Source organism: Homarus americanus, unplaced genomic scaffold (genome assembly GCF_018991925.1).
Source record: "Homarus americanus isolate GMGI-L3 unplaced genomic scaffold, GMGI_Hamer_2.0 scaffold32929, whole genome shotgun sequence".
In the NCBI taxonomy this organism is placed as follows: domain Eukaryota; kingdom Metazoa; phylum Arthropoda; class Malacostraca; order Decapoda; family Nephropidae; genus Homarus; species Homarus americanus.
The window spans coordinates 5151072-5176723 of NW_024737097.1; the positions used below are offsets into that span (position 1 = coordinate 5151072).

A 25652-nucleotide genomic window follows, 5' to 3' on the forward strand; every position below is an offset into this window, starting at 1 on the left:
GTCCCTTACTTCATCATGCCTCATGCATATGAAGCCCCCTTTCTTGCACACCATGGCGTGATTGCAATGATAGGAAGAGCTACACACGCATTGGGAGGGCAAACCTACTGGCCGACCGTACCTTAGAGCAATGGCATCTGTAAATTCTTGTTTGTTAAGACTGATACCATTTACCCTTATCGGTAACCTAGTTAATCAGTTCGAGGCGCCCACCTCCTGTGCTATAGCTACTTTTATTTTCAAATTTTCTGGTACCTGCAGCAACAGTTGCTGCAACTTATCATTTTGGCAGTGCTGTCGAACTGTCGTAATGGACCTACGAATCTTGATTACTTCATTGGTATCGACCTCCCCTGTTGCGTAGTGGGCTATTTTGTGGTCCAAGAGGGCTGCCGTGAGCTTAAGTGAATTTTGATGTTCGGTGGCTGTAATCTCCTCTGGATTGGTTAGTCCCATCCCTCCCAGTCTTGGTGGAAGGGCAAGAAGTGCTCTTTCTGCTGGGGTTAAGTGAGTGTGTTTCACTAATTTGGGAATGAACTTGACACTGATAGCTTCTTCCAGAGGGTGAAGGAGGGGTCCGATATCAGGGATAGTACGCATCAGGTAGTTCCAACGATGCTTAACTCCATGGGTGAATGCAGCAAAAGCCGCATGTGGCTCTGTGTTAGCAATCTCAGACAGAGCTTGGATTTCACTAACCCACTCATTCACCTTTCCCGCTACGTACTCGGTCTTGAAGTCCGTAGTGCCAATTACTGCGCCTAGATGTCTTTGGCCGCCTTAGTTATTTTGACCTCACTTCCGCCAAAAACCTCCTTTGCCCGTTCATAATGTTCTGGCTTCACGATGAGGAAGGACTTGCTGGCGTTTGGGTGGTACCCTATTTGTGGACCTCGCGATGTTACCAGGTCCCACCACTTTTTGATGCCCTCGACTTTTCCTGCTCCTGTAAGGTCGGCAGCATACGCCACTTGTTTGACCCAGTTGTTTCAAATTTTATTTCTTGTTGGAGCACTGATAGGCCAATTGCATACATTGCCATTGCAACAGGGTCCCCCTGTGTTGTTCCCTCGGTTGACTGTAAGATGGTATCACCTCTTAGAGCCCTGTTGTTTACTATTTAAAGTTCTGATGGATTCCTATAGGAGTTTTCAACGTACATTGCAAAGCTTGGACACTTGATCTTGATGTTGTGCAGTGCGGCCTTGCAGTTAAGTATGTTGAATGCTTTTGAAGCTTCGACCAGGAGAACGGCCTCACAATCGCGTTGTTCATGGCGTGAATGGCAGCTTCCCCTCCAGCTTGTTGGCCGGCACAAACTTGCAGGTTCCCTGCTGCTGCCCTGACATCATCCTTTACCTCCTCCATTATGCATTTTCCGATGATTCGCCTCAGCACTTCCCCCACTCCTGTTGGCCTACATCCTGGATTCTTATCCAGGGGGATGAGGCGGCAGGCCGTCAGAGCATGAAGGTGATGGCAGCATGAGGATGCCAGCTTTCTTGCAAGGACGGCAATGGCCGTGCAGAGATCACTTGCTGCGGGGCCAAACTTGTTAGTGCTGAGGATGACTCTCTAACCGTTTGCAGCCAGACCTGAAGGGCCGGCACCTCCCTGAGTCTTCAGTGCCTTTTTCCACACCATCCCTCCTTTTATTTTCTCGAACAGGACAGCATTTGGTGGGATATAGGCACCCTGAAACCTGATGCCTTCGTCATCACTTGCAGAGGGATGTTTTTCTTTCAGTTGTTTTAATGTTTCTCTGTTTACTGGCAGGACCTCACCGGTGGATTCCTCTGTGAGAGATCTTACCGCCAAAGACACTTTTCCCACACGCATTTTGTTTCCAAACTTTCTTGCAGCATCATCGGTGTTTTGCTTTCCGTCTCCTGCAAATTTTAGTCTCTCCTGCAGTGTTCTTACTTCACATAGGAGATCATCAAAGGAGATCATTCTGCCACAGTGTCAATCTTCTCTTCATTGCTGCCGCAATTTCTTTGTGCTTAGTCTTTGTGTGTGTCCTCTGACAGAATAGATGTGGTATTATTGCCAGTATATGAAGAGCTAATTGGGCAAGGAAGCTGTCTTGAGTGTACTCAGTTATGAGGCTAATCATCTCCTGAATCATTCCTTTGGTGGCCGCACACTTAGGTGGTTCGAACTGGTTTGCTGGCGACCACCTGACAATTTCTGAGTAAGTTTTTTAACCCATATATCCATATTTTCCATCGACATGCCATTCCACTGTGGTGGCTGTCTCTCATTCACCTCGTGGACATCCGCTGCTATTGGTTTAGCGTTAATTCGTACTACAATTTCAGATTGAGTAGACTCACTGCTATCATTTAGGATATCATCTGGCGGCTGGGTCCCGGCGATATCCACTGTGGCCTCCTGCGTCGGCTCCCTGCCATGAGGGTTATAAGGGTTGCGGCAATTGTTTCCCTTTATGCAAGCCACACATGGTCGGTTGTTTCTCGCACAAACACAGCTAGTGCATTTTTGGTACTGGCTAGCACAGGCACAACAATGACTGTCACCCGGCATAATGATCTGCACCTTGGGCGACAGTTACGTCCGCCTCCGCACATCTGATTTGCTCCCAGGCACAAGATTATACTGGTTCTTATGAGGGAAGGGCAGAGAGGTGACAGGCTGGACTGCTGTGTTCAGGTAGTAGGGGCATACGTGCGTGCGTGGGTGTGTAGGCTACCCCCCCTAAGGGCGACAATCCACACATCAGAATGATACACTATGGACAAGAATTTGTCACACCAAGCACTTGTTTATATATCCTTGGCACAAATAACGACTATTTATATGGTCTCACTGGCGTAATATCAGTTATATACACTCACTTGGTTCGTCGAGACCCTACTGTACATAAAGTGTACTGTACATTAAGTGTCCGTTACTATGATGGGGAGGCGACCGCATGGGCAGCACTCTCGGCCCCATAGGGGCGAAAGTCTCGAGACCACCCCTGTCAAATTAGGCCTATCGACACTGACCTTGGCTCCGAGCCTCCTCATTATCCCACCACCGACCCAGCACAGCCAGGTCACCACTCGCTTGGTTATCACCGGTGAACTCACGGAATATTTGCAATTAATGCCGTGAGGAATGAGAAGAAACCTTGGGTGACAATGCTTAGGGTGACATCAGATATTCACCGACCCATTGATAAATTCCCGCTCCCATACAGCGAGTATGTCCCCACCAATAATACTTTAGATCAGCGAGGACGCTCCACGACACCCACGCCGCCGCGCACACTACTACTACTACTACTACTACTACTACTACTACTACTACTTTTTTTTTTCACGTGGCCTCCAGCCTCCCCAATAGCCACACCTTCGCCGCCATTTTATTACCTTAATATTAAATATCCTAATACACAAGTAGCTATCCTATCTGTGTTGAATTAGTTGAGCTGCAGATCTATGCGGCATTCAGTGACTATAGCCTCATAGTCAATATCTGCAGCTGTTGTCGGCATTGGGGCAGAAGCTCTCGTTCCCCTGAGGCAGAGCAAACCCGACCGAAGGAGAGAGAAAGACAGTCGACATCTCATCCAGGCTATAACATAACTTCTGGGCTGCTGCTTCTGTTCAGAGATCACCTCCGCGAGTCTGGCGTAGAAATATCTTACATATGGTCCCATCCCACGAGAGGTTGTGAACACTAGAGGAGTGAAGCTGCCTTGATCAACGTTTTGAATTCTCTCCCCATTTACCCTTATCTTGTCGTTCTCGTTCCTCCTGTGTGCAGCATCGAGAGCTAGGTTATGGTGACATGTGGCCATGGGATAAAAAATCTTGATGTCGAAGAAAGCTTGCTGTCCCCGCGTCCAGAATCCTCGAGCACTAACGTCAACACGGGCTTCGTTAGATGTGTTTGAAGTCCTATGTTGGAAGATCTCACCGTCCAAAGGAAGGAGGGTCGGTTCTACCATGACATCCCGGCAGATTTCCTTCAACATATTTGCTGTGAGGTCCCTTACTTCCTCATGCATATGAAGCCCCCTTTCTTGCACACCATGGCGTGATCGACGTCATAGGAAGAGCCACACGTGCATTGGTAGGGCAAACCTTCTAATGGCCAACCGTACCTTAGAGCAATGGCATCTGTATATATTTGTTTGTTAAGACTGAATCCATTTACCCTTATCGGTAACTTAGTTAACCAGTTCGAGGCGCCCACCTCCTGCGCTATAGCTACTTTTTTTTCTTCAAATTCTCTGGTATTTGCAGCAATAGTTGCTGCAACTTGTCACTTTGGCCGTGCTGTCGTTCTGTCGTAATGGACCTTCGGATCTTGTTTACTTCACTGTTATCCACCTCCTCTGTTGCGTTCTGAGCTATTATGTGGTCCATGAGGGCTGCCGTGAGCTTAACTGAGTTTTGATGCTACTACTACTACTACTACTACTATTTCTTTGTGGTCACTCGGAATCGAGCATGACACTCATCCAGCTATGATACAATGATATGAGTTATTAAGGATGTCACCTCTTTGGTGAGTTCTGAGGTGACTAAAAAGGTCGATATGAGACCGGCAGGGTCGTCGACAGATATTGCTCGTGTGGAGGGCTACATCTAAAGCGGCAGCGTCTTTCCGTCGTTGGCGCTTATCTGCCTTGGTTTGCATCCGGGCTAACTCGAAAGTATTAACACCCTCGTGTGTGGTGCTCCTCCAAGCGTTACGGTATGTTGTAATCGTCTCCCAGGTGAGAGTGTCGATTTGGCACTTTTTCAGGTTTGTCTTAAGACTATACTTACACCTTATCAGTTGCCCACCAGCGTTACGCTACTATTCGTTAGGTGACTGTAAAGTAGCTGCTTTGGCAGTCTACTGTCGTCCATGCGGGTAACATGGCCAGTCCAGCGTAGTTGCTCATGGATAATGGTAGCCACGATTCTCCTACAGTTGGTTTCAGCGAGAATACTGGCAGTTGTTCTCTTGTCGTCCCATCGCACTCGGTGGAGAGAATGTTCACTTCGTTGGTGAAAGGTTTCAAGTGCCTTGAGGTGCCTCCTTTTTGTGACCCATATCTTGCTGCCATATAGCAGGGTGGGAAAGACCACTGCTCGATAAACATGCAACTCTGCTCCCTTATGCTCATCAATGATGCCCTAAGAGAAACCCCTGCTCGCTGGAAATATGTCGACGACTCCACCATTGGGATCAGCGTCAACAATTCTGCTCCCAACTATACCGCCCTTCAGGATTTATTGAACAGTCTCCAAAACTGGGCCACCAACAACCATGTCACCATCAACCATACCAAGACCATGGTTATGCACATCAACCTCTCCTCCGACATTGTCCCACCTCCTTCCATTACTTTAGGTCCGAACACACTCCAGGTTGTAGATTCCACGAAGCTCCTCGGCGTCACCATAGACAACAAACTAAATTGGAAACCACACGTCAGTGAAGTTGTCAAATCCTCCAGTATCCGTCTCCACCTCCTCCGCCGACTCAAGTCCCTCGGAGTTCCAGCACCCGAGCTCCTCAGTGTTTACTCAACATTCATACTTCCCAAGTTCACCTATGCCTCCCCCACCTGGTCTTCCTCCCTAAATGCCACACAACGTAAACACCTAGAAAAAGTGCAAAAGAGGGCATGCAAGATCATTCTCTCCCCTTCCTACTCCACATATCAAGAAGCGCTCAACACACTGACCCTTTCGACTCTCACTGACCATCACCACGACCTCATCTGCAAATTTGGTAAGAAGCTTCTACACCATCCTCGACAACGGCTCCTACTACCACCTGAGATCCCTAGACCGAGAATTGCTGTTCGACACCACAACCGCATCCAGCCCATACGTGCACGAACTGATCGCTATAAGAACAGCCCAGTCCCAACCATTGTAAAAATTATCAATAGCTTGCAATAAACCAGTGTATTCACACCCAGTAAATACTACTTCTTGCACTGTCACTATGTTGAAATGCCCTGTAGTTTGAGCTTTTCCCCATCTAGTTATTATATATCTTATTTATGTCACTTATGTTATCTGTATATTATTTGTAATTCGAAACCCATTCCCCAGATATGTAACTGTATATTTTCAGCCTTCTGGCTGCCAAGCTCTTTCAATAAACTGTGAATTATTATTATTATTTATTATTATAATTTCAGTTCCCTACAGCTGAAGACACGGGTACGGGGTCTGCCAAAGTCTTAAGATGCACACCTGATCCGATGTTGAATCTTTTGATCGATATCCGCGGTGGTGGACATGTGGGAGCCGAGAAACTGAAATTGGGTAACATTAGAGAGGGTAGTACCGTTAAGCTGGATAGATGGTGAAGGTGTGGCTGAACCAAGGGCAGGCTGAAAGAGAATCTGAGTCTTACGTACATTCACCTCAAGGCCGAAGTGTGCATACTATCTGTGCAGGTGTTAAGGATCTCCTGTAGGTCGCCTTGAGTGCGAGTGACAAGCATGAGGTCGTCTGCATACTGAATCTCAGTAATGGAAACTGCCGACACTTTTATTCCTGCCTGGAGTCGTCTTATGTATAAAAGACCCTTTTATCCCGTAATCGATGTCCACCCCGCAAGGTAAATTGGCAGACACGAGTAAGGATGGCAGCCAAGAAAATGGAAAAGAGAGTTAGTGCCAATACACATCCTTGTTTAACCTCCGTTTGGATGGGGATGAACTCAGACTGGGACCTGGGTCGCATTGTGCAGGACACTGCTGTTCATGCCGCCGTGGAGTTGTTTCACAATGGCGATGAATTTTATTGGGCAGCCAAAACGACTGAGGGTCCACTAGAGGGCTTCTCTGTTGACCGAGTCGAAGTCCTTGGTTAGGTCGATGAAGGCCATATACAGTGTCACGACGCTGTTCTCTGCACTTCTCCTGTATCTTGAGGGCAGCAAAGATCATATCAGTGATGCTATGTGATGGTCTAAAGCCACATTGTGATTCAGGGAGGAAGTTTTTTGCCTCAGGAAGAAATTTGTTAAGGAGGATTCGGGCAATTATCTTACCAGCTACGGACAACAGTGAGATCCTGCGGTAGTTGCCACAGTCTGACCTATCTCCCTTGTTCTTATAAATATTGACGATGGAGGCGTCTTAAAGAGCTTGGGGGAATTCCCCCTTTTCCCATGTATTCTACAGGTAATTTTAACTCAGTATAGGTATAATATGACCCTATGTGTGGTTTTTACATATGTATAGTGTGCCTTCTTCTATTGGTGTCCTTTGGCCAACGTTAGGAGGTGGTTTCTGCTAATTAGCTAGTCTAAGTGTAGGAAGAGGTACTCTATGTAAGGAAAGTAGCAAATGTAGGCCTCTGATGAGGGGGATATCTTAGAATCTGGGTACTTTTTTCGCAGGCCTTCAGCGGGTTTGTTAACACGCGCATGCGCAATATAGTAAAACGGTACATATCTGGTATGTAACATATTTTGCACAACACCGGCCGACAACCTGACAGACGACCACCAGACAGCGACAGCAGGGGTGAGGGAGGCTAGGGGTCTCCGCCTGGTCACCAATGCCGTACCCTCCTTGTTTACACTGAGTCGTGTGAGTCGTCTGTCGCCCCAACACAGCTTAAAGAAATAACAGGAGGGAGAGGCGTGCGATATTTACGGAAACTATTACGAGCCGAGGGGAGGAGTTGTATGAGGTTCTGAGAGAGGGATATGGGAGGGGTGTGAAGGGTTATGAGATGGTTGAGATAAGATTTCAAAAGTATCTTGGAATTTGAGAAGGCTACGAGATCTGGGGAAAGAGTATGGCAGGGGTGTGAGAGGGTTTTAAGAAGGGTATTAGTGGGTTAACGAAACGATTATAGGAGAGTTGTTAGAGGACTACGAGGGGACTACGAGAGGCTACGAGAAACTACAACAACACAACTAACATTATAATATTTTGTTCATTATCTACAGTACTTCAAACAACAGTGAAAAAAAAGATTTACTATAGCAGCTGTGAAAACATAAATGGAGTGACACTAATATTACATTGTTACGTGAGTCAGTAAGTGGTGGTGGTAGCGATGGTGGTGGTGGCGATGGTGTTGGTGCCTTCATTAAGGCAGTCTTAGGATATAATAAATGTAAGGTTTTACATGCCAGAGAAGTGTTTATAATCTGTAAATAAAAAAGATGAAAATAATTATTTCAATTATAATATTCTTATTATTTGTCGTAGGGGATCTTTGTCTTATACTCATTACTGACGCAGTGAAAGACATCAATGTGTACGTGTGTGTGTGTGTATGTGTGTGTGTGTGTGTGTGTTGTTCTTCGCTATAGGATCATCTTACACTAACAGTTCACTAATAAATAAATAAATATCGTTCTATATATTTTCCCAACCATGAAAGACTTGTAATACTAATAATATTCTTTTCATTTCCAGGTAAGTTTACAAACCCTGCCAACAACATTTTAAGTAATTAGGTAAGTAAATACTATTAAAAACATAATTAAATTAAGGTGTATATAAATATCAGGAACTAAAAAATACCGTTAATTATATTAACATTTCTAATACCAAAAAAGTGTGTATATTAAGTTATTTATTTCCCAAGTCGTGAAGCCTCACACTTGTCTGTCACCTCCGTGTTAGGTCAAGGATACTTACTGTGTGTGTGTGTGTGTGTGTGTGTGTGTGGTAGGCAGGCAGGCAACAGTCAACTGATAGTCAAGGCCGACTTGTCTAAAGACCAAATATGGCAGCGTCCATACAACCACGCCCACACTACAACACCTCGCCCACACTACAACACCTCGCCCACACTACAACACCACGCCCACACTACAACACCACGCCCGCACTACAACACTGCGCTCACACTACAACACCATGCTCACACTACAACACCATGCCCACACTACAACACCACACCCACACTACAACACTACAACACCTCGCCCACACTACAACACTTTACACTACAACACCATCGCCCACACTACAACACCACGCCCACACTACAACACCACGTCCGCACTACAACACTGCGCTCACACTACAACACCATGCCCACACTACAACACCACGACCACACTACAACACCACGCCCACACTACAACACCTCGCCCACACTACAACACCACGCCACGTCCGCACTACAACACCACGTCCATACTGTATATAATATAATAATGTTTGCCCCTCGTGTAACGAGGATGGCCGGCCCAAGGACCACCTAGGTGTGAATTTGTTTAAGGTGTAGAAGCTGTTGCCAACACAACGATTACACCTGAAATTAACGAGTTTCATGACAACAGTGTCAAGGAAGAGTCCGAGAAGACCGGACAAAACGCAACTGCACTAGTTAACCATTACCCCTGGAACACGATCCACAAATCGATTAACATCCAGGTTCCCATTTACTGCTGGGTAGACAAGGGCAAATAGCGTAAAGAAACTTGCCCATAGTTTCACCCTGCCCGGGGATCGAACCCGGGTCCACTCACTTGCGTGGCAAGCATGCTGAATTGCACCTCAAGCCGCCAACACCATGACCACACTACAACACCAGCCCACACTTTAGCAACATGCCCTTACTGCAGCTCCATGGCCACACTACAACATAATGCCAATACTACAGCACCCCACCCACACTACAACACTATGCCCACACTACAGCATCACACCCACACCACAACACCTCGTTCACACTACCCCTGTACAACACCACGACTACAACTACTACTACTACTAATTTGCTGTCACTCGGAATAGTGTATGACGATCATCCAGCTATGATACAATGATATGAGTTATTAAGGATGTCACCTTCATTGGTGAGTTTTGAGGAGACTAAATAAGCCGATACGGGATCGGCAGGGTCAATCACAGATGTTACACATGTGGGGGGCTACATCTAGTGCGGGAGGGGCGGCAGCAGAGTCTTTCCGGCGTTGGCGCTTGTATGCCTCATTATGCAGTCGGGTTAACTCGAAAGGTTTGACACCTTGTGTGGTGATCCTCGAAGCTTTACGGTGTGGAGTAATCGTCTCCCAGGTGAGGGGGTCGATTTGGCACATTTTCAGGTTTGTCTTAAGACTATCCTTTCAGTTGCCCACCAGCGTTACGTTTACTATTCATTAGGTGACTGTAAAGTCGCTGCTTTGGTAGTCTACTGTCGTCCACGCGGGTAACATGGCCAGTCCAGCATAGTTGTTCATGTATAATGGTAGCCTCGATGCTTCTACAGTTGGTGTCAGCAAGAAAACTAGCTTTTGTTCCCTTGTCTTCCCAGCGTATTCGAAGGATTGAACGTAGACTACTTTGGTGAAAGGTTTCAAGTGCCTTAATGTGCCTCCTGGATGTGACCCATGTCTCGCTGCCATATAGCAGGGTGGAGAGGACCACTGCTCGATATACATGTAGCTTTGTAGATAATGTCAACTCTCTACAGCTGAAGACACGGTTTCGGAGTCTGCCAAAGGCTTGAGATGCACAGCTGATCCAATGCTGAGTCTCTTCATCGATGTCCGTCGTGGTGGACAGGTGGGAGCCGAGATACCGAAAGTGGGTAGCATTAGAGAGGGTAGTACCGTTAAGCTGGATGGATGGTGGAGGTGTGGCTGAACCAGGGGCAAACTGAAAGAGAATGTGAGTCTTACATACATTCACCTCAAGGCTGAAGTGTGCATACACATCTGCGTAGGTGTTCAGGATCTCCTGTAGGTCGCGTTTAGTGTGAGCGACAAGGGTGAGGTAGTCTACAGTACATACTGAAGCTCAGTAATGGAAGCTGCCGACACCTTTGTTTCTGCCTGGAGTCGTCTTATTTTGAAAAGACCCTTCATCTGGTACTCGATGTCCACCCCGCCGGCTAGATTGGCGCTGGAACGAGTAAGGAAGGCAGCCAAGAAAATGTAAAATAGAGTTGGTGCCAGTACACTCCCTTGTTTCAACCCCTTTTGGATGGGGAAGAACTCTGACTTGGTGCTATTGTGCAGGACACTGCCGTTCATTCCAACGTGGAGTTGCCTCATAATGGCCACCTGATGGTCTAAAGCCACATTGGGATTCTGTGAGGAAGTTTTCCGCCTCAGGAAGAAGTCTGTTTAGGAAGACTCGGGCGATAATCTTGCCAGCTACCGACATCAGCGAGATCCCGCGGTAGTTGCCACATTTTGACCGGTCTCCCTTGTTCTTATAAATATTGACGATGGAGGCGTCTTTAAGAGCTTGGGGGATTTCCTCCTTTTCCCATAAATTCTCCAGGAGAGAGTGGAGACGGCTGGTAAGCAGAGGTCCTCTTGTTTTATACACCTCGGCTGGGAATCTGTCAGGCCCTGAGGATTTGTTATTTTTCATCTTTTTGATGGCAGTAGCTACCTCATCCAGGGATGGAGGATAGCTGATGTGGGTCGGCTCTGGATGCTGAGGAGCCTGCTTGGTTGTCAGGACATCCACAATCCACATCGGTGTTTAGGTTGAGCAGTGAATGGTAGTGCTCTTTCCAGCGCTGAAGGAAGCCTTCATCGTCTTTAATTTTGGAGTTGCCGTCGGATGAGCGGAGGGGGGCTGCGCCTTGAGTGATTGGCCCATAAAGGGTTTTAGTGGAATTGAAAAATTCGCGCATCCTGTGCTGATCTGCAAATTTTTGTATTTCACATGCTTTATATTTAAACCAGTCGTTCTTTAGATTGTTAAGTTCCCGCTGGGTTCTCACACTACAACACTACTTCAACAAACCCACACTTTTACAACAACACAACGATTACCTACACAAAATCCGAAACATTCATTTCCTTACTTGTGAAAAATCTCTCACCTGCACCCAAGGCTCTGATTAAGAAAGACTCAGCAGGTAATTTTCTTCTTAACTGGAGCCGTCAGAGCGCATCTAGCTGCCTCACTGAGTCGTAGTTGGAGCTACCGCAATGGCGTTGGTATTACGTCGGAACTCAACTATTGTTTTTGTTTTTCAGTCAAAGGATACTATGATTAACTTTCTCTTCTTGGAGAGATGTCAGCCTGGTGCATATCTCTGTCTTACGATTCCTCTGTTAAATTATATGTGTCTTCTTCCTTTTCCTCCAGACTTCCTCTTCTTCTTCCCTCCTCTCTAGTATCTTCCTCTTTCTTCCCTCTCCATATAACTACCGTGGAGGAGGAGATCGTGGAGGAGGAGGAGGGGGTGAGAGAAGAAGAGAGGGAGGGTAATATCTATTGGTGCTGCTTCACTACCAACCAACATCGCCCCACGCCTCGCCCTACCCATGCCTCCAACGCCTCTTCACTGTCTCCTCTACTCCATTTTACTCCACTCCACGTTTCCTCTCGCCAGAGTAATGGATACAACAGTATCTTGCTGCACCTCATTCTGCCACCCATCAATATACGACCCATCACTGTGTTATCCATCATTGTACCACCCATCAATGTACCACCCATCATTGTGCCACCCATCACTGTGCCACCCATCACTGTACCACCCATCACTGTACCACCCATTATTGTACCACCCATCAATGTACCATCCATCATTGTGCCACCCATCACTGTGCCACCCATCACTGTGCCACCCATCACTGTGCCACCCATCACTGTACCACCTATTATTGTACCACCCATCACTGTGCCACCAATCAATACACTGCCCACCACTGTGCTACTCATCACTGTGCCCCCCGTCGATGTACCACCCAACATTGTGCCACCCCTCAATATACGGCCCATCATTGTGTCACCCATCACTGTACCACCCATCACTGTGTCACCCATCATTGTACCACCCATCGTTGTGCCATCCATCATTTTGCCACCCATCATTATTTCATCCATCCGTATCACTCAGCATTGTGCCATCTATAAGTCCCTCCCTGCCAACCATTAAACCACCCACCACTCTGCCACCCAGTAAACCACACACCACTCTCTGCCACTCACTAATCCACCCACCACTCTCATTCACCCACTTAACCACCTTAACCTAACCTAACCTAACCTATTTTGCACTTTAACTGAGGGGCTTTTGTCTTACTTTGCTCTTTAACTGAGGGGTTTTGTCCAGGGGACTTTAGTCCAGGCTTTTATCATAGGGGGCTTTTGTCCAGACCCCCGGCTGCCCATTGATCCCTGACACAGGTGTGGGGTGACCATTAACGTAACATAGGCAGGTGTATGCAGAATCTTGGGCCGCATGGTGATGATAATTACTGGCAGGTGTTGTAATAATAGGTGTGGCACCCCTCTGTGTAACCGTCTCCTCTCCCTCCCCCTCCTGCGTATTAATAAAGGTGCATATTAGTTTAACAAGTTTATTGGCAAGATTGGAGTACAGTTTTCCCTAACCTGAATAGTTCAATCAGGTCTAGATATAACAGGTGTTATTACTGATCACTGCCTTGCAAGACAGAGGTTCATACACATGACGAAATAATAAAATAGGTCATATTCATAGTGCCAAATAAAAATTTAAACTAAATCAGTATGGACAAGAAAATTTAGGATAAACTGTCAGAATATCTTCAAGGACACCTGATTCCATGTATTACTTACATAGTTTATGATACACACCAGGCGGTCTGAAGACTTTGACAGTGTCACATTCTATAATATAGCGTGCAAAAGGTGTAAAATTCTTAGCATGTGTGTGTTGGTTTCTGTCTGTTAATATGTAATATGTGAGCATTAGAAAGTAAACGTGCTGTGCCTCCTCGTGGCAATACACGCAAACTAGGCGCCCCGATGCCCCTCCAGTTGGTGTCAGCGAGAATACGGGCATTTTTCTCTTGTCTTCCCAGCGAACTCGGAGGATGGAACATAGACTGCGTTGGTGAAAGTTTTCAATTGCTTTGAGGTGCCTTCTGCACGTGACCCATGTCTTGCTGCCATATAACAGGGTTGAAAGGGCCACTGATCGATATATGTGCAACTTTATAGATAATTTCAGCTCCCTGCAGCTGGCGACACGGGTACGGAGTCTGCCAAAGGCTTCAGATACTCATGTGATCCGATGTTTACTCTCTTCATTGATGTCCGCTGTGGTGGACAGGTAGGAGCAAAGGTACTGGAAGTGGGTGACATTAGAGAGGGTAGTACCATTAAGCTGGATGGTGGAGGTGTGGTTGAACCAGGAGCAGGCTGAAAGAGAATCTGAGTCTTACGTGCATTCACCTTTAAGCCAAAGTGTGAATACTCATATGCGGAGGGGTTCAAGATCTCCTGTAGGTCGTGTGCAGTTTGATCGACGAGGGTGAGGTTGCCTGTATACTTAAGCTCAGTGATGGAAGCGGCCGATACCGTTGTTCCTGCCTGGATGTCCATCCCACCGGCTGTCATGGGTTGCGTTAGGCTTACCCACGCAACCAACTCCAAAGTTTGTTTTACCAGAGATAAGACGCCTGGCGAGACATAACTGGGACATGTATTTTTCAATTAGTGTATGTTAGCCAGCCTTTAGGGGGGTGGGCAGTGAAACAGTGTTGTATTGTTCATCGCTTCACACCCAAAAACCTCATTTTGAGTAGTATCCCCTGAGCCATGGGTTAGTTAAGACGTCGTCTCCATCCTCTCCCTCCTGAAAGGGGGCGGGACACCACACCACACAGAGTCCTCCACCGCCACTCCGTCCTGTGAACCGTCGTCGACACGAGACTAAGCGTGTTAACCTAGGTTGTTATCCCCGTGGAAATATCACGTGTGGATGCCTGGTTGCGACAAGAGCAATCCAGGCTGGCCTATCAAACCTACAGTAAATGGTTAATTAATTCACGCTTACAGAGTTCTCCTGCACGACACCCGTCTACCGTGACCGTGATCGACACGAGACTAAGTGTGTTAACCTAGGTTTGTTATCCCCATGGAAATATCACGTGTGGAAGCCTGGTTGCGACAAAAGCAATCCAGGCTGGTCTATTGCACCTAATGGTTAATTCAAGTCACGCTTACCAGTTCTCCTTGCCGCGACAACCGTCCAGTGACTGTCAGTGACGCGAGACTATGTGTGGTAACCCAAGAGTACCTTTTTGTTGTTATGGCCGTGGGAAGAAGTTCTTGTGATGAAGCCTGGTTGCAACAAAACCAATCCAGGCTGGCAGTAAATGTATCACTTGAAGAATTAAGGCTCTGTTAAGTCATACCACAGTAGAGTAATCACATGTGTCCCCAAGTTGGAAATTCCCTGTTTTAGAAGATTAATTTTATTACAGCGTGAGCGTGAGTGAACCATATATCCATGCAAATTGTAAATCATTGTATGGAAGCTTGACAAATAAATGTAAGTGCAATTATCTGCCCGTATCTGTGATCCTATCTTATTATTACTGAAGGTAATGACTGATTGGTTATGACATAGTATAACCAATAACTTAGATGGATCTTGAAAATTAAATGAATTCATTAAATCATCATTTATCAAGTATAAATCATGGAATGTCGAGTGGTGGAGTGAACTTCTACGTAGATACGCCATAATCTCCTGTAAGTAACCAGTGTGAAGGTATCGAACTCTACGGTAAGAAATAAGAAATACAACATAATATTATCTTTATATAATATAATCCACTCCTACTCCTACTACCACGGATTCATACCAAAACCATGACACCGGCTAAATTGGCCCTGGCACGAATAAGAAAGGCAGCCAGAAAATGGAAAAGAGAGTTAGTGCGGGTACACATCTTTGCTTTATCCCCGTTTGGATGGGGAAAAACTCAGACTGGGTGCCATTGTGTAGGATACTGCCATTCATGTCATCGTGGAGTTGCCTCACAATGGCAAAGAATTTTGTGTTGACAGCCTGTTGACTGGGTCCAAGGACTTGGTAAGGTCAATGAAGGCCATGTACAAGTCACAATGCTGTTCTCTGCACTTTTCCTGTATTTGGCAGGCAATAAAGATCATGTCAGTGATGCCACTAGATGGTCTAAACCCACACTGAGATTCTGGGAGGTAGTTTTCCGCTCCAGGAAGAAGTCTGTTTAGTAGGACTCGAGCCATAATCTTGCCAGCTAAGGATAGTATTGAGATCCTGCAATAGTTGCCACAGTCTGACTGTTCTCCCTTGTTCCTATAAATATTGACGATCGAGGCGTCTTTAAGATCTTAGAGGATTTCCTCTTTCCCCATATATTCTCTAGGTGAGAGTGGGGATGGCTGGTAAGCAGAGGTCGTCCTGCATTATACATCTCGGTTCGGATTCCATCAGGCTTGTGGCTTTGTTATTTTTCATCTGCTTGATGGCAGTGCCTACCCCATCTAGGGATAGAATATAGCTAAGGTGGGTCAGGTCTGATTGCTGATGGACCTGCTGGGTAGTCAGGACATAATTATCAGTGTTTCGGTTGAGCAGAGAATGGTACTGCTCTTTCCAGCACTGACAGATGCTGTTTTTTTTTTTTTTTCAGTCTTAACAACAACAACAACAACAACAACAACAACAACAACAACACAACAACAACAACAACACAACAACAACAACAACAACAACACAACAACAAACAAACAACAACAACAGCAACAACAACAACAACAACAACAACAACAACAACAACAACAACAACAACAACAACAACAACAACAACAACAACAACAACAACAACAACAACAACAACAACAACAACAACAACAACAACAACAACAACAACAACAATACAAATATTAAAAAAAAAATCAATAGTGAGAAACAATATATGTGTATTGTTATGTCAAAGTAAGAGGTAGTAGGCAGCTATCAAACAGGGAGGTACTACCGCTGGGAAGATATTGGAAGCATACTGTATTGTCTAATGGTAGACCCTGCTGCCATATGGCATCACGAAAATTGTGACCAAGTCCCAGGTTGCTGATCTGACTTTCTGCCTCATTTACACACAATTGCAGGGTCTCAATTGTTTCTCTTACCATTGACAACACGACAAACATATATTGTTTCTCACTCTTGCTTTTTTTTCATTATATATTTCTTTATGGTTCTTTATTATTATTATTATTATTATTATTATTATTATTATTATTATTATTATTATTATTATTATTATTATTATTACATTTTCGCCCTCCAGGCCCCGATGTGGGTCAGTGACCTGTGCCCGGGTGGGATAATCCCCGTAAAAAAAAAATGAGAAACAACTGAAACCCTATAATTGTGTGTAAATGAGGCAGAAAGTCGGATGAGCAACGTGGTACTTGGTCACAAATTTTGTGATGTCATATGGCAGCAGGGTCTACCATTTGACAATACATTATACTTCCAATATCTTCCCAGGCGGTAGTACCTCCCTGTTTGATAGCTGTCTGCTACCTACTACATCGAGGGAGTTACCATCAGGTGAGAGGAGGGGGGTCACGCCACGAGTAGTTGGGCCAGATAATGTTTTAGCGGAATTGAAAAATTCAAACATCTTTCGTTGATCGGCAATTTTTTGGCATTTTACACACTATTTTTCCACTACTCCCATTCCTTAGTTTGTGAAGTTCACGCTGGGCCGCCTCTTTCTTCTTGTAGAAGGTTCGAGACTTTGGGTAGCTCTGCCAGTCAGTGAGAGCAGCACGTTTACTATTTACGAGTACTTCGATTTTTGGGGCATTTTCATCAAACCAATCCTTCTAATCTGGCCGAGGGTCTCCTTGCAGGTTTTTATGATGACAGCTTTGATGGAGCCTATTCAGCACACGGATTTTGGTTGTTTGTTATCAGGCTGTTTATCAGCCCATTTTTGAGCCTCTCTCTGAAAGTGTTTGCTACCTCTGGATCATCCAGTCTCTTAATGTTAAAGCCTCTTTTAGAGGCTTGTTGCCTTCGCCGTTTTTGGGCGATGTGAAGGGAGAGTTTAATCTGTCATAGTGGTCTGAGCCACAATGGCACTGGTGATGAGAACACCTCGACGATCTCTTTCTCTGACAATGATGTAGTCAATAAGATGCTATTGTTTGGATTGTGGGTGTTGCCAAGAAACCTTGAGCATGTCGGCCTGCCTAAACAAAGTGTTGATGATAGTGAGGTTGTGTTCAACACATTTGCTGAGGAGGAGTAGGCCATTGGGATTACACTGGTCAACTCAGTTTCTCCCTATGGTTCTTTGCCATATGTTAATGTCAGCATCTTTGTCAACTCTGGCATTGAAATCACCTAGGATAGAGATTAGCACTGTCAAGTGGAATTGAAAAATTTGTGCATCTTGTGCTGATCTGCAAATTTTTGTGTTTCACATACTTTATTTTTAAACCAGTCGTTTTTTACATTGCGAAGTACACGCTGGGCCACCACTTTCTTCTTGCAGAAGGATTTAGCTTTGGTCTGAGACTGAGGGTTGTTTTGCCAGTCAGTTAAATCAGCACATTTATCATTGACGAGTACATTGATTGCTGGGTCATTTTCATCAAACCAGTCCTCGTGTATTCTTTCGATCTAGCCTGAGGCCTCTCTGCAGGTTTTTGTCATGCCAACATCGAGAATATCCCATTCAGCACTGGGATTTGGGTTGTTTGTTGTCGGGTTGTTTATCAGCCCATTTTCGAGCTGCTCTCTGAAAGCATGTGCTACCTCTGGATCCTGTAGATGCTTGGTGTTAAAACCTCTTCTGAAGGCTTGCTGCCTTCCCCGTTTTGGAGTGATATGAAGTGAGATCTTGGCTCTGACGAGCCCAGTATCAGTGTCGCAGTGGTCTGAGTCATGCATGATTCGGGTGATAAGATATCTCGTCGATCTTTTTCTCTGACAATGATGTAGTCAATGAGATGCCAGTTTTTGGATCGTGGGTGTTTCCACGAACCCTTGATCTTGACAGCTTACCTAAACAAGGTATTGGTGATAGTGAGGTTGTGTTCAGCACACTTACTGAGGAGGAGTAGGTCATTGGGATTACATTTGCCAAGTCCATTTCTCCCTATGGTTCCCTGCCAAAGGTCAGCATCTCTGCCAACTCTGGCATTGAAGTCAGCAAGGAGCACAACGTTATCTTCACTGGAGAAAGAGGTTAACACTCTGTCGAGGTCGGCGTAAAAAGTCTCCTTGATGTCATCCTTTACATCCAGTGTTGGGGCATATGCACTGATGAAAAAGGCATGACGTGAGGGAGTCAGTGGGATGCGTAGCATCATGAGGCGCTCGTTCATACCAATAGGCATTTCAGTTAGCCTGTGTAGGATGCGTTTTCTCTGCAGAAGGCTTACCCTTCTAGAAGAAGGTATAGCCAGACCCCCTTTCTGTGAGCTGGCCCTCGTTTAGGAGTTGGGACTCACTAATGGCTACTATGTTGATGTTATACCTAGCCAGCTCTTTTGCTACAAGGGCGGTTCTTCTTTCAGGACGCTCAATTGTGCCAGTATCCAGAAGGGTCCTGACATTCCATGTAGTGCCATAAGAGGTTGTATAGTTTGTTTTTGTTTGGATCTGTGGTTGTGATTGTGTTTTCGACCGCATAAGGATGACCTTACTGGGTGCGGTTGCCCTGTCAGGTTGTTTTTTTTAGGCAGGCTATGTTTAGGGCACCTTTTCTAGCCCCCTCCCTATGTGGGGTAAGCTGAGTGGCTCCTCGAAATGGCTGCTCAGTCGCACAGACAGGACCGGATTGCACTGCTGCCTAGATCCCAGTTCATAGACAACCATTTTATCTCTGTCGCCCATGTGCAGAGTTGTGACTAGAAACTCCCGGGAGTCATCTCTACCTGTTCCTGTCACCACTCATCCATCGCCATAGGAATTTTTGGGGTATAGGGATTTTGATGATCAGAGGTATGATAAGCGTGAGTTGATTTATGTGTTGAGGCAGAAGCGCAGGCTTCAACCACACATCTTGGTTCTCCCTTTTCCTGATCCAGTGGTGCAAGTGTTGCAGCAACTGGGGAGAAGGAGAGTTGCAATGGACTACTGATAACCCAGTTTGTTGGGTTTCTCCGTAGTAGCCTGTCCAATGTCCATCATGCATTGCCTTCGTCCGTCGGCGTAGTCATTGGGTTCCCATAGTGGTCACCTTTTCCGCCTATACCGCCGTTGGGGTCTTGTTGGAGCTCCATAAGTATTTCTGCCTGATGCGGGGCTCCACTGCAGAATTTTCATTCAGGGTTTACTCCCGCAGCCTTATACCTACCAAGGTTAATCCGCAAGGCAGCGGGGCAGTGGTTGGTAGGCGCCAGAACGTGTCCACATGCCAGTGGGCCTTTGCGTCGTCCCTCTGGGCCCCACTGCTACTCCGAGATCTCCTGCTTGTGTAGCCTGGGCCCACGAGGCACCCAGTTACCGTGTGTTGCCACGAGGAGACACAGCAGGAGTCTTGATGATGAAGAGGCTGTGTACTGGCAGGGGAAGACTTATGCAAGTTGCATCCCTGTTCGCCACGAGGGCTAGCCAGCGTCGGTAGCTGAAAGCGAGAGGAAGCAAGCACTGCTTGCACCTTAATACTAACATAATGCTGCCACACTAGATGTATTTCACCACCCTTTGTGCGAACACACACACAAACATAGACACACATACACACACACACGACTGAAATTAGAATTTTTTAATTCGTTATATACACATTCGACTTAAATGTATATATAGACACCTTTGACTAAGTAAAATGGTAAGTGTATATAGACACACAGGGGATAATATCAACATGCTAGAGCACGTGACGTGATGCGCCGCCTGTCCCTAGTCCCGACCATCACCATAACAACAGGATGTACTGAGAGAGAGAGAGTGAGAGACCCCCAACGACCGACTGTGCTGGCCAAGACTCGTGGGTACAGTAACACAAACAATGAGTATATATTTGACCAAAAGCAGATAACATCACTATATCTCCCCTGACTGCTGGGGAAGGGAGGGGGGGGGGTAACGAGTCTCAGAGTAGCATAATAGCTCTGAGGGAGGAAACAAAAGTCACCTGAAGATAAGACATCCTAACTTATTTCACTTGAAGATTAAGTACCCTTACGTTTTCTTAACGTAATCTGATCTAACAGAACCTAGCGCTAACCTAAACTAACCTAACCTGACCTAACCTAATCTAACCTAACTTAACATAACTTTATGCTGTGGTATTGTACGTTAGATTGGGTTGATTTAGGTTAGATTCGGTTAGGTTAGGTTAGCATAGATTGGGTTAGGTTAGGGTAGGTTAGATTAGGTTAGGGTAGGTTAAACTAGGCAAGGTAAACTTTTGTTAGATTAGATTAGCATAGAATCGGTTTGGCTAGGTTAGGTTTTCTCTCTAATTGCCGAGTGAAAGAAAGTTTGATTTATGAGTCTCCTTGGGATCCGTGCGCTGCAAGAGCCATAAATTCTTAGGTTGATGGAACACACAGGGGGGAAGGGGCCCAGTACCGCCCGCCCTGTAATCTGGCGTAATAAGTGTAGCCTTGCCCCTCCCTCCCCTCCATGCCCCTCTCTCGATTTCATCCCCCCCCCTCCCACGTCCCTCTCTCCACTTTATAGGCAAGATAGTATTTTATTTGCTTAGCGAGTGTGGCTCGTGGAATCGCTGGCAAGTGGAATGTGATGGAGTGTGGCAGATGAAGCCTTGGGTGGAGGGTAGAGTATAGTGTAGGTCAGAGTGCTGATTTAATTTGATTTGATTTTGCCACTTACAGCGGCTAGTTTATTGTGCACTCCATACTTATCCTGTGAGCGGCAGTGCAAAAGAATTACATAGTAGAGTTCACAACGGGTCAGTATAACTAACCTCCGTGGTCAAGATATTATGGCATTTAATGTTACAGTGTATTTCAGGTAAATTCTTCGTCTAGTTCTGTACCTAAAGGGTAACTTATTCGCAGCTGCGTGAGTAGAGGAATGTGAGGCAGTATATCTGGCCGCACACTTTATTATTCACATTTACGTGAGAGGTATTCAAGCACATTGTGTGTTTGGTTCTATACATGGGAGCTGATATAGCTACTAAGTGCAAAAAAAAGTGGATACAATCTTAATTTGTCGGCTATCTTGCTATTAGAGATAAAGTGTTGTGCCGTTTCACACACTGTGTGCTTGAACCTGTCCCTAAAAGGTCCTATCTTCACACAGTCGAGAACGTAGTGTTCGAGTGTGTGGCCATATGTCTGACCACACTCTTTACATTTAGTCTTGTTCACATCTGCTTGAGGAACATACTGCCAGAGGTATTTTATATCCTAACCTTAGTCTAGCGGTTACAACATCGTGTAATTTAGTGATCTAGTTGCTTGCCTCATATACATGTTTCACTTGATACATCTCATCATGGTAAACAATGGATCGACTAGTGCCTGTGCACTTGTCTGCTTGTGTCAAAGTTATCAATAAATTCCTTCTTAATTACAGTTTTAAGGGTTCTTTTTGACAGACCCAGATTATATTTAACAGCGTCTTTGTTAGATGTGAGTTTGGCGAGGGCATCAACTCTGTCATGTTCTTTGAGGCCTATGTGAGAGGGGATCCACAACAGTTTGACCTTGACACACCGGTCAACAAGGTATGCATATTGTGTCTGGCTTCAGAGACAAGCACGTTTCAACTTAAGTTGAGGGTGTCAAGGGCAAGTAGTGAGGCTAGAGAATCAGTAATGTTGAAACTTTCACTGACAGTGGTTTCAATAAATTTAATAGTTGTGAGTATGGCAACTAATTCAGTTTGTAGAGTGGATGCCCAGTTGTTAATTCTAACTGCTTTTTCAATTGCATTACCGTTAGTTTGAGACAACTTCCAGCCCTCCCACAGTTGTTAATTCTAACTCCTCTCTCATTATATTACTGTCAGTTTGAGTCTCAACAATAGCACTTCCAGCCCTCCCACAGGCGGTGTTGAGAGATCCATTAGTGTAGATGGTCTGTTTGGTATTATCATCAGTCTGTAGAGTGTGTATGTGTTCAAGAGCTCTCACTTTGGCAGTGTGTTGGAGATAAATACTTTGTATAATTAATCTTTTAGGCGGATATATCGGTATTGTGATATCGAAGGAAACTGTCCGCCAGGGTGGAAGGAAATGCTGTTGTGTCTCAACTCTGTACAGGTGGTCTAGTTTGGATCCATTTAGATTCACCAGTCCCATGGTTCATACATTCTAGCAATTTTAAGGAAACAACGTTTTCAGAATCACCACGCAAAACCTCAGGGCTATCATCAGGTTGATTTCAATTATTTTATCTTTGACACTGAATATACCTAGTTCTTTCCTCATATTCAGTACTTTAGTGCTCATGGGGCATCCTAGGTTAATTCTGAGGGCCTTATTTTGTATTTTTTCGAGTTTGTCAATGCCTTTCCTGTCACGAAAGACCAGGGCTGGTGCATGGTAATATATCAGAGATCTTATATAGCCTAGGTACATTGTTTTCGTACCCAGCATTAAGTGCGCTCGATTTTCATGCAGAGAGAGATTTTGTATGGAAGTGTTCAAGTGTAGACGTGTGTGTGGGTCAGTGGTTCAACATGGTGAGATATAAATAAGAAAGTGTCCCCTTTGGTAAACTCCCTTTGCTCCATGTTATATTGTGAAGCTAGCTAGGAGGATAGGCTATTGGTTTGGAAGTGTAACTGTCCATTCTGAATAACGTCTTTAATAAATGAAGAACCGTTAAGAATAGTTCTCAATTCCCTTTCCCTGTGTATGGAGTAGAGTCAGTAGAGTATTCCTCATAAGTGTCTTTGTGGTATACAGTGATATAGTAAGAACATAGCTATCACCTGTTTCCCCTAATATTCTAAGTTATTGCAGGTTAGCTCTATTCCTCAGTTACCACCCTCCCCTGTCTCCTCATTCTTCCCTTCTATCGGTTATTAGGCCGACCCTCTGGTGGGAGGAGTTACCACAGCCAAACCCCCACCTCCTTCAACCACAGACCTACTTCTTCCTCACTCCCTTCACCTACCGAACGAAAGAGGATGAATAAGAAAAGAGAATTAGAGAATGAAGAAAGAATAAATAAAATATAGGAAATAATACTTCATCTATTACAGTAGTGTTATGAGAAGTGTGGTAGTGTGCTGAGTGTGATAAGTGAGTGTGATGAGTGACTGTGGTAGTGTGATGAGTGAGTGTGACAGTGTGATGAGTGAGTTTTTTTTTTTGGGGGGGGGGGGCACTCCCCTACATCCTTGTGTAAGGTGAAACGCAGATGCGTTTACAGTGCCCAACAGGGAAGCATGCTAAGTTCATGCTTGCCTTTATGTCTCATGAGTTAAGGGCGTAGAAGCCTTAAGCGTCAAGGGCATAGAAGGCTGAAGAGTCAATGGTTTATGTCATGAAGTTATTGGAAGCTCCAACAACTTGTCCCTGAATACGAATTCGCAACTTTCGATTTACACCAGGTACCTACTTTACTGCTAGGTGAACAGGGACTAATGGGGGCTAGGAAGTATGTCCAAACAACTTCCACCGGCCCGGTTCAGGCACGAGGTCTCTACACACTCGCTGTTATATGTGTTATACTTCTCTGGGCTTGTAAGCTATGGTCTGATAATCACTCATTACAGTAGTGTGATGAGTGAGTGTGATAGTGTGAGGAGTGAGTGTGGTAGTGTGATGAGTGAGTGTGGTAGTGTGATGGGTGAGTGTGGTAGTGTGATGAGTGAGTGTGGTAGTGTGATGGGTGAGTGTGATAGTGTGAGGAGTGAGTGTGGTAGTGTGATGAGTGAGTGTGATAGTGTGATGAGTGAGTGTGGTAGTGTGAGGAGTGAATGTGGTAGTGTGATAGGTGACTGTGGTAGTGTGGTGAGTGAGTGTGGTAGTGTGATGGGTGTGATAGTGTGATAGTGAGTGTGGTAGTGTGGTGAGTGAGTGTGGTAATGTGATGGGTGAGTGTGATAGTGGGATGACTGAGTGTGATAGTATGATGAGTGAGTGCGGTAGTGTGATGAGTAACTGTTGTCGTGTGGTGATTGAGTGTGATGAACATTATTGTTGCAGTGAGACTGAAGACTGTCAGCCATTACAGCTCAACAACGTCAGTGTCTGACATCAACAGAAATAAATGGGGATCATCCAGCATGACGTTAATTGTAAGCATCATTAGATTGGTGGATCAGGCCATTAGTACCAACAATAAAAACATCAAAACTAATACTTACTGAAAACATTAATACCTGCCATATGACCACCAACAGTATCAACACCCACCATCAATACCCCTCAACATCCAACATCAGTACCACTCAACATCCAACATCAGTACCACTGAACATCCAACATCAATACCCTCAACATCTATCACCTTTCAACATCCAAAATCAGAACTCTTCAACATACAAAATCAGTACCCCTTAACATCCAACACCAATACCCCTCAACATCCAAAATCACCACCATAAGTATTTGTCAACATCCAGACTCAGTGTCCATCTACATCAGACAATACTGTCATCAATATTCCTCAACATTCAACATTACCACTTCCAACTTACATCATCAGCATCAACATACATCACAACCTTCAACATACAAGATCAGCATCAGCAGACAACACCACCACAATCAACATACAGCAGCTCCACATCAACTTACATCACCACCATCAACATACATCACCATCGACATACATCAATATGCAATATGCAATATTACCTACCTGTATATCAGTACCCCTCAACATCCAACATCACCAACATATACCCCAAGAAACATCAGCAGGCAAGAGGACACTGCAACACTTGCTTAGCGACCATCTTTCTCGTTCAACATGTTCGCCATATGCCTCTTGGTGATTATGATTAAAGGCGTTTATTGTAATGCGTTTT

The 25652-nt window shown here is 45.3% G+C and overlaps 1 protein-coding gene across 1 annotated transcript; it reads left to right on the top strand.

The window, feature by feature from the left end:
- Positions 1 to 11889: 11889 nt before the first annotated feature.
- LOC121873366 (repetitive proline-rich cell wall protein 1-like) lies at positions 11890 to 12845 on the top strand. The gene is made up of 2 exons (XM_042376918.1): positions 11890 to 11898; positions 12297 to 12845. The coding sequence occupies exons 1-2, from the start codon at positions 11890 to 11892 to the stop codon at positions 12843 to 12845; spliced, it is 558 nt and encodes a 185-aa protein (XP_042232852.1).
- The last annotated feature ends 12807 nt before the right edge of the window (positions 12846 to 25652 follow it).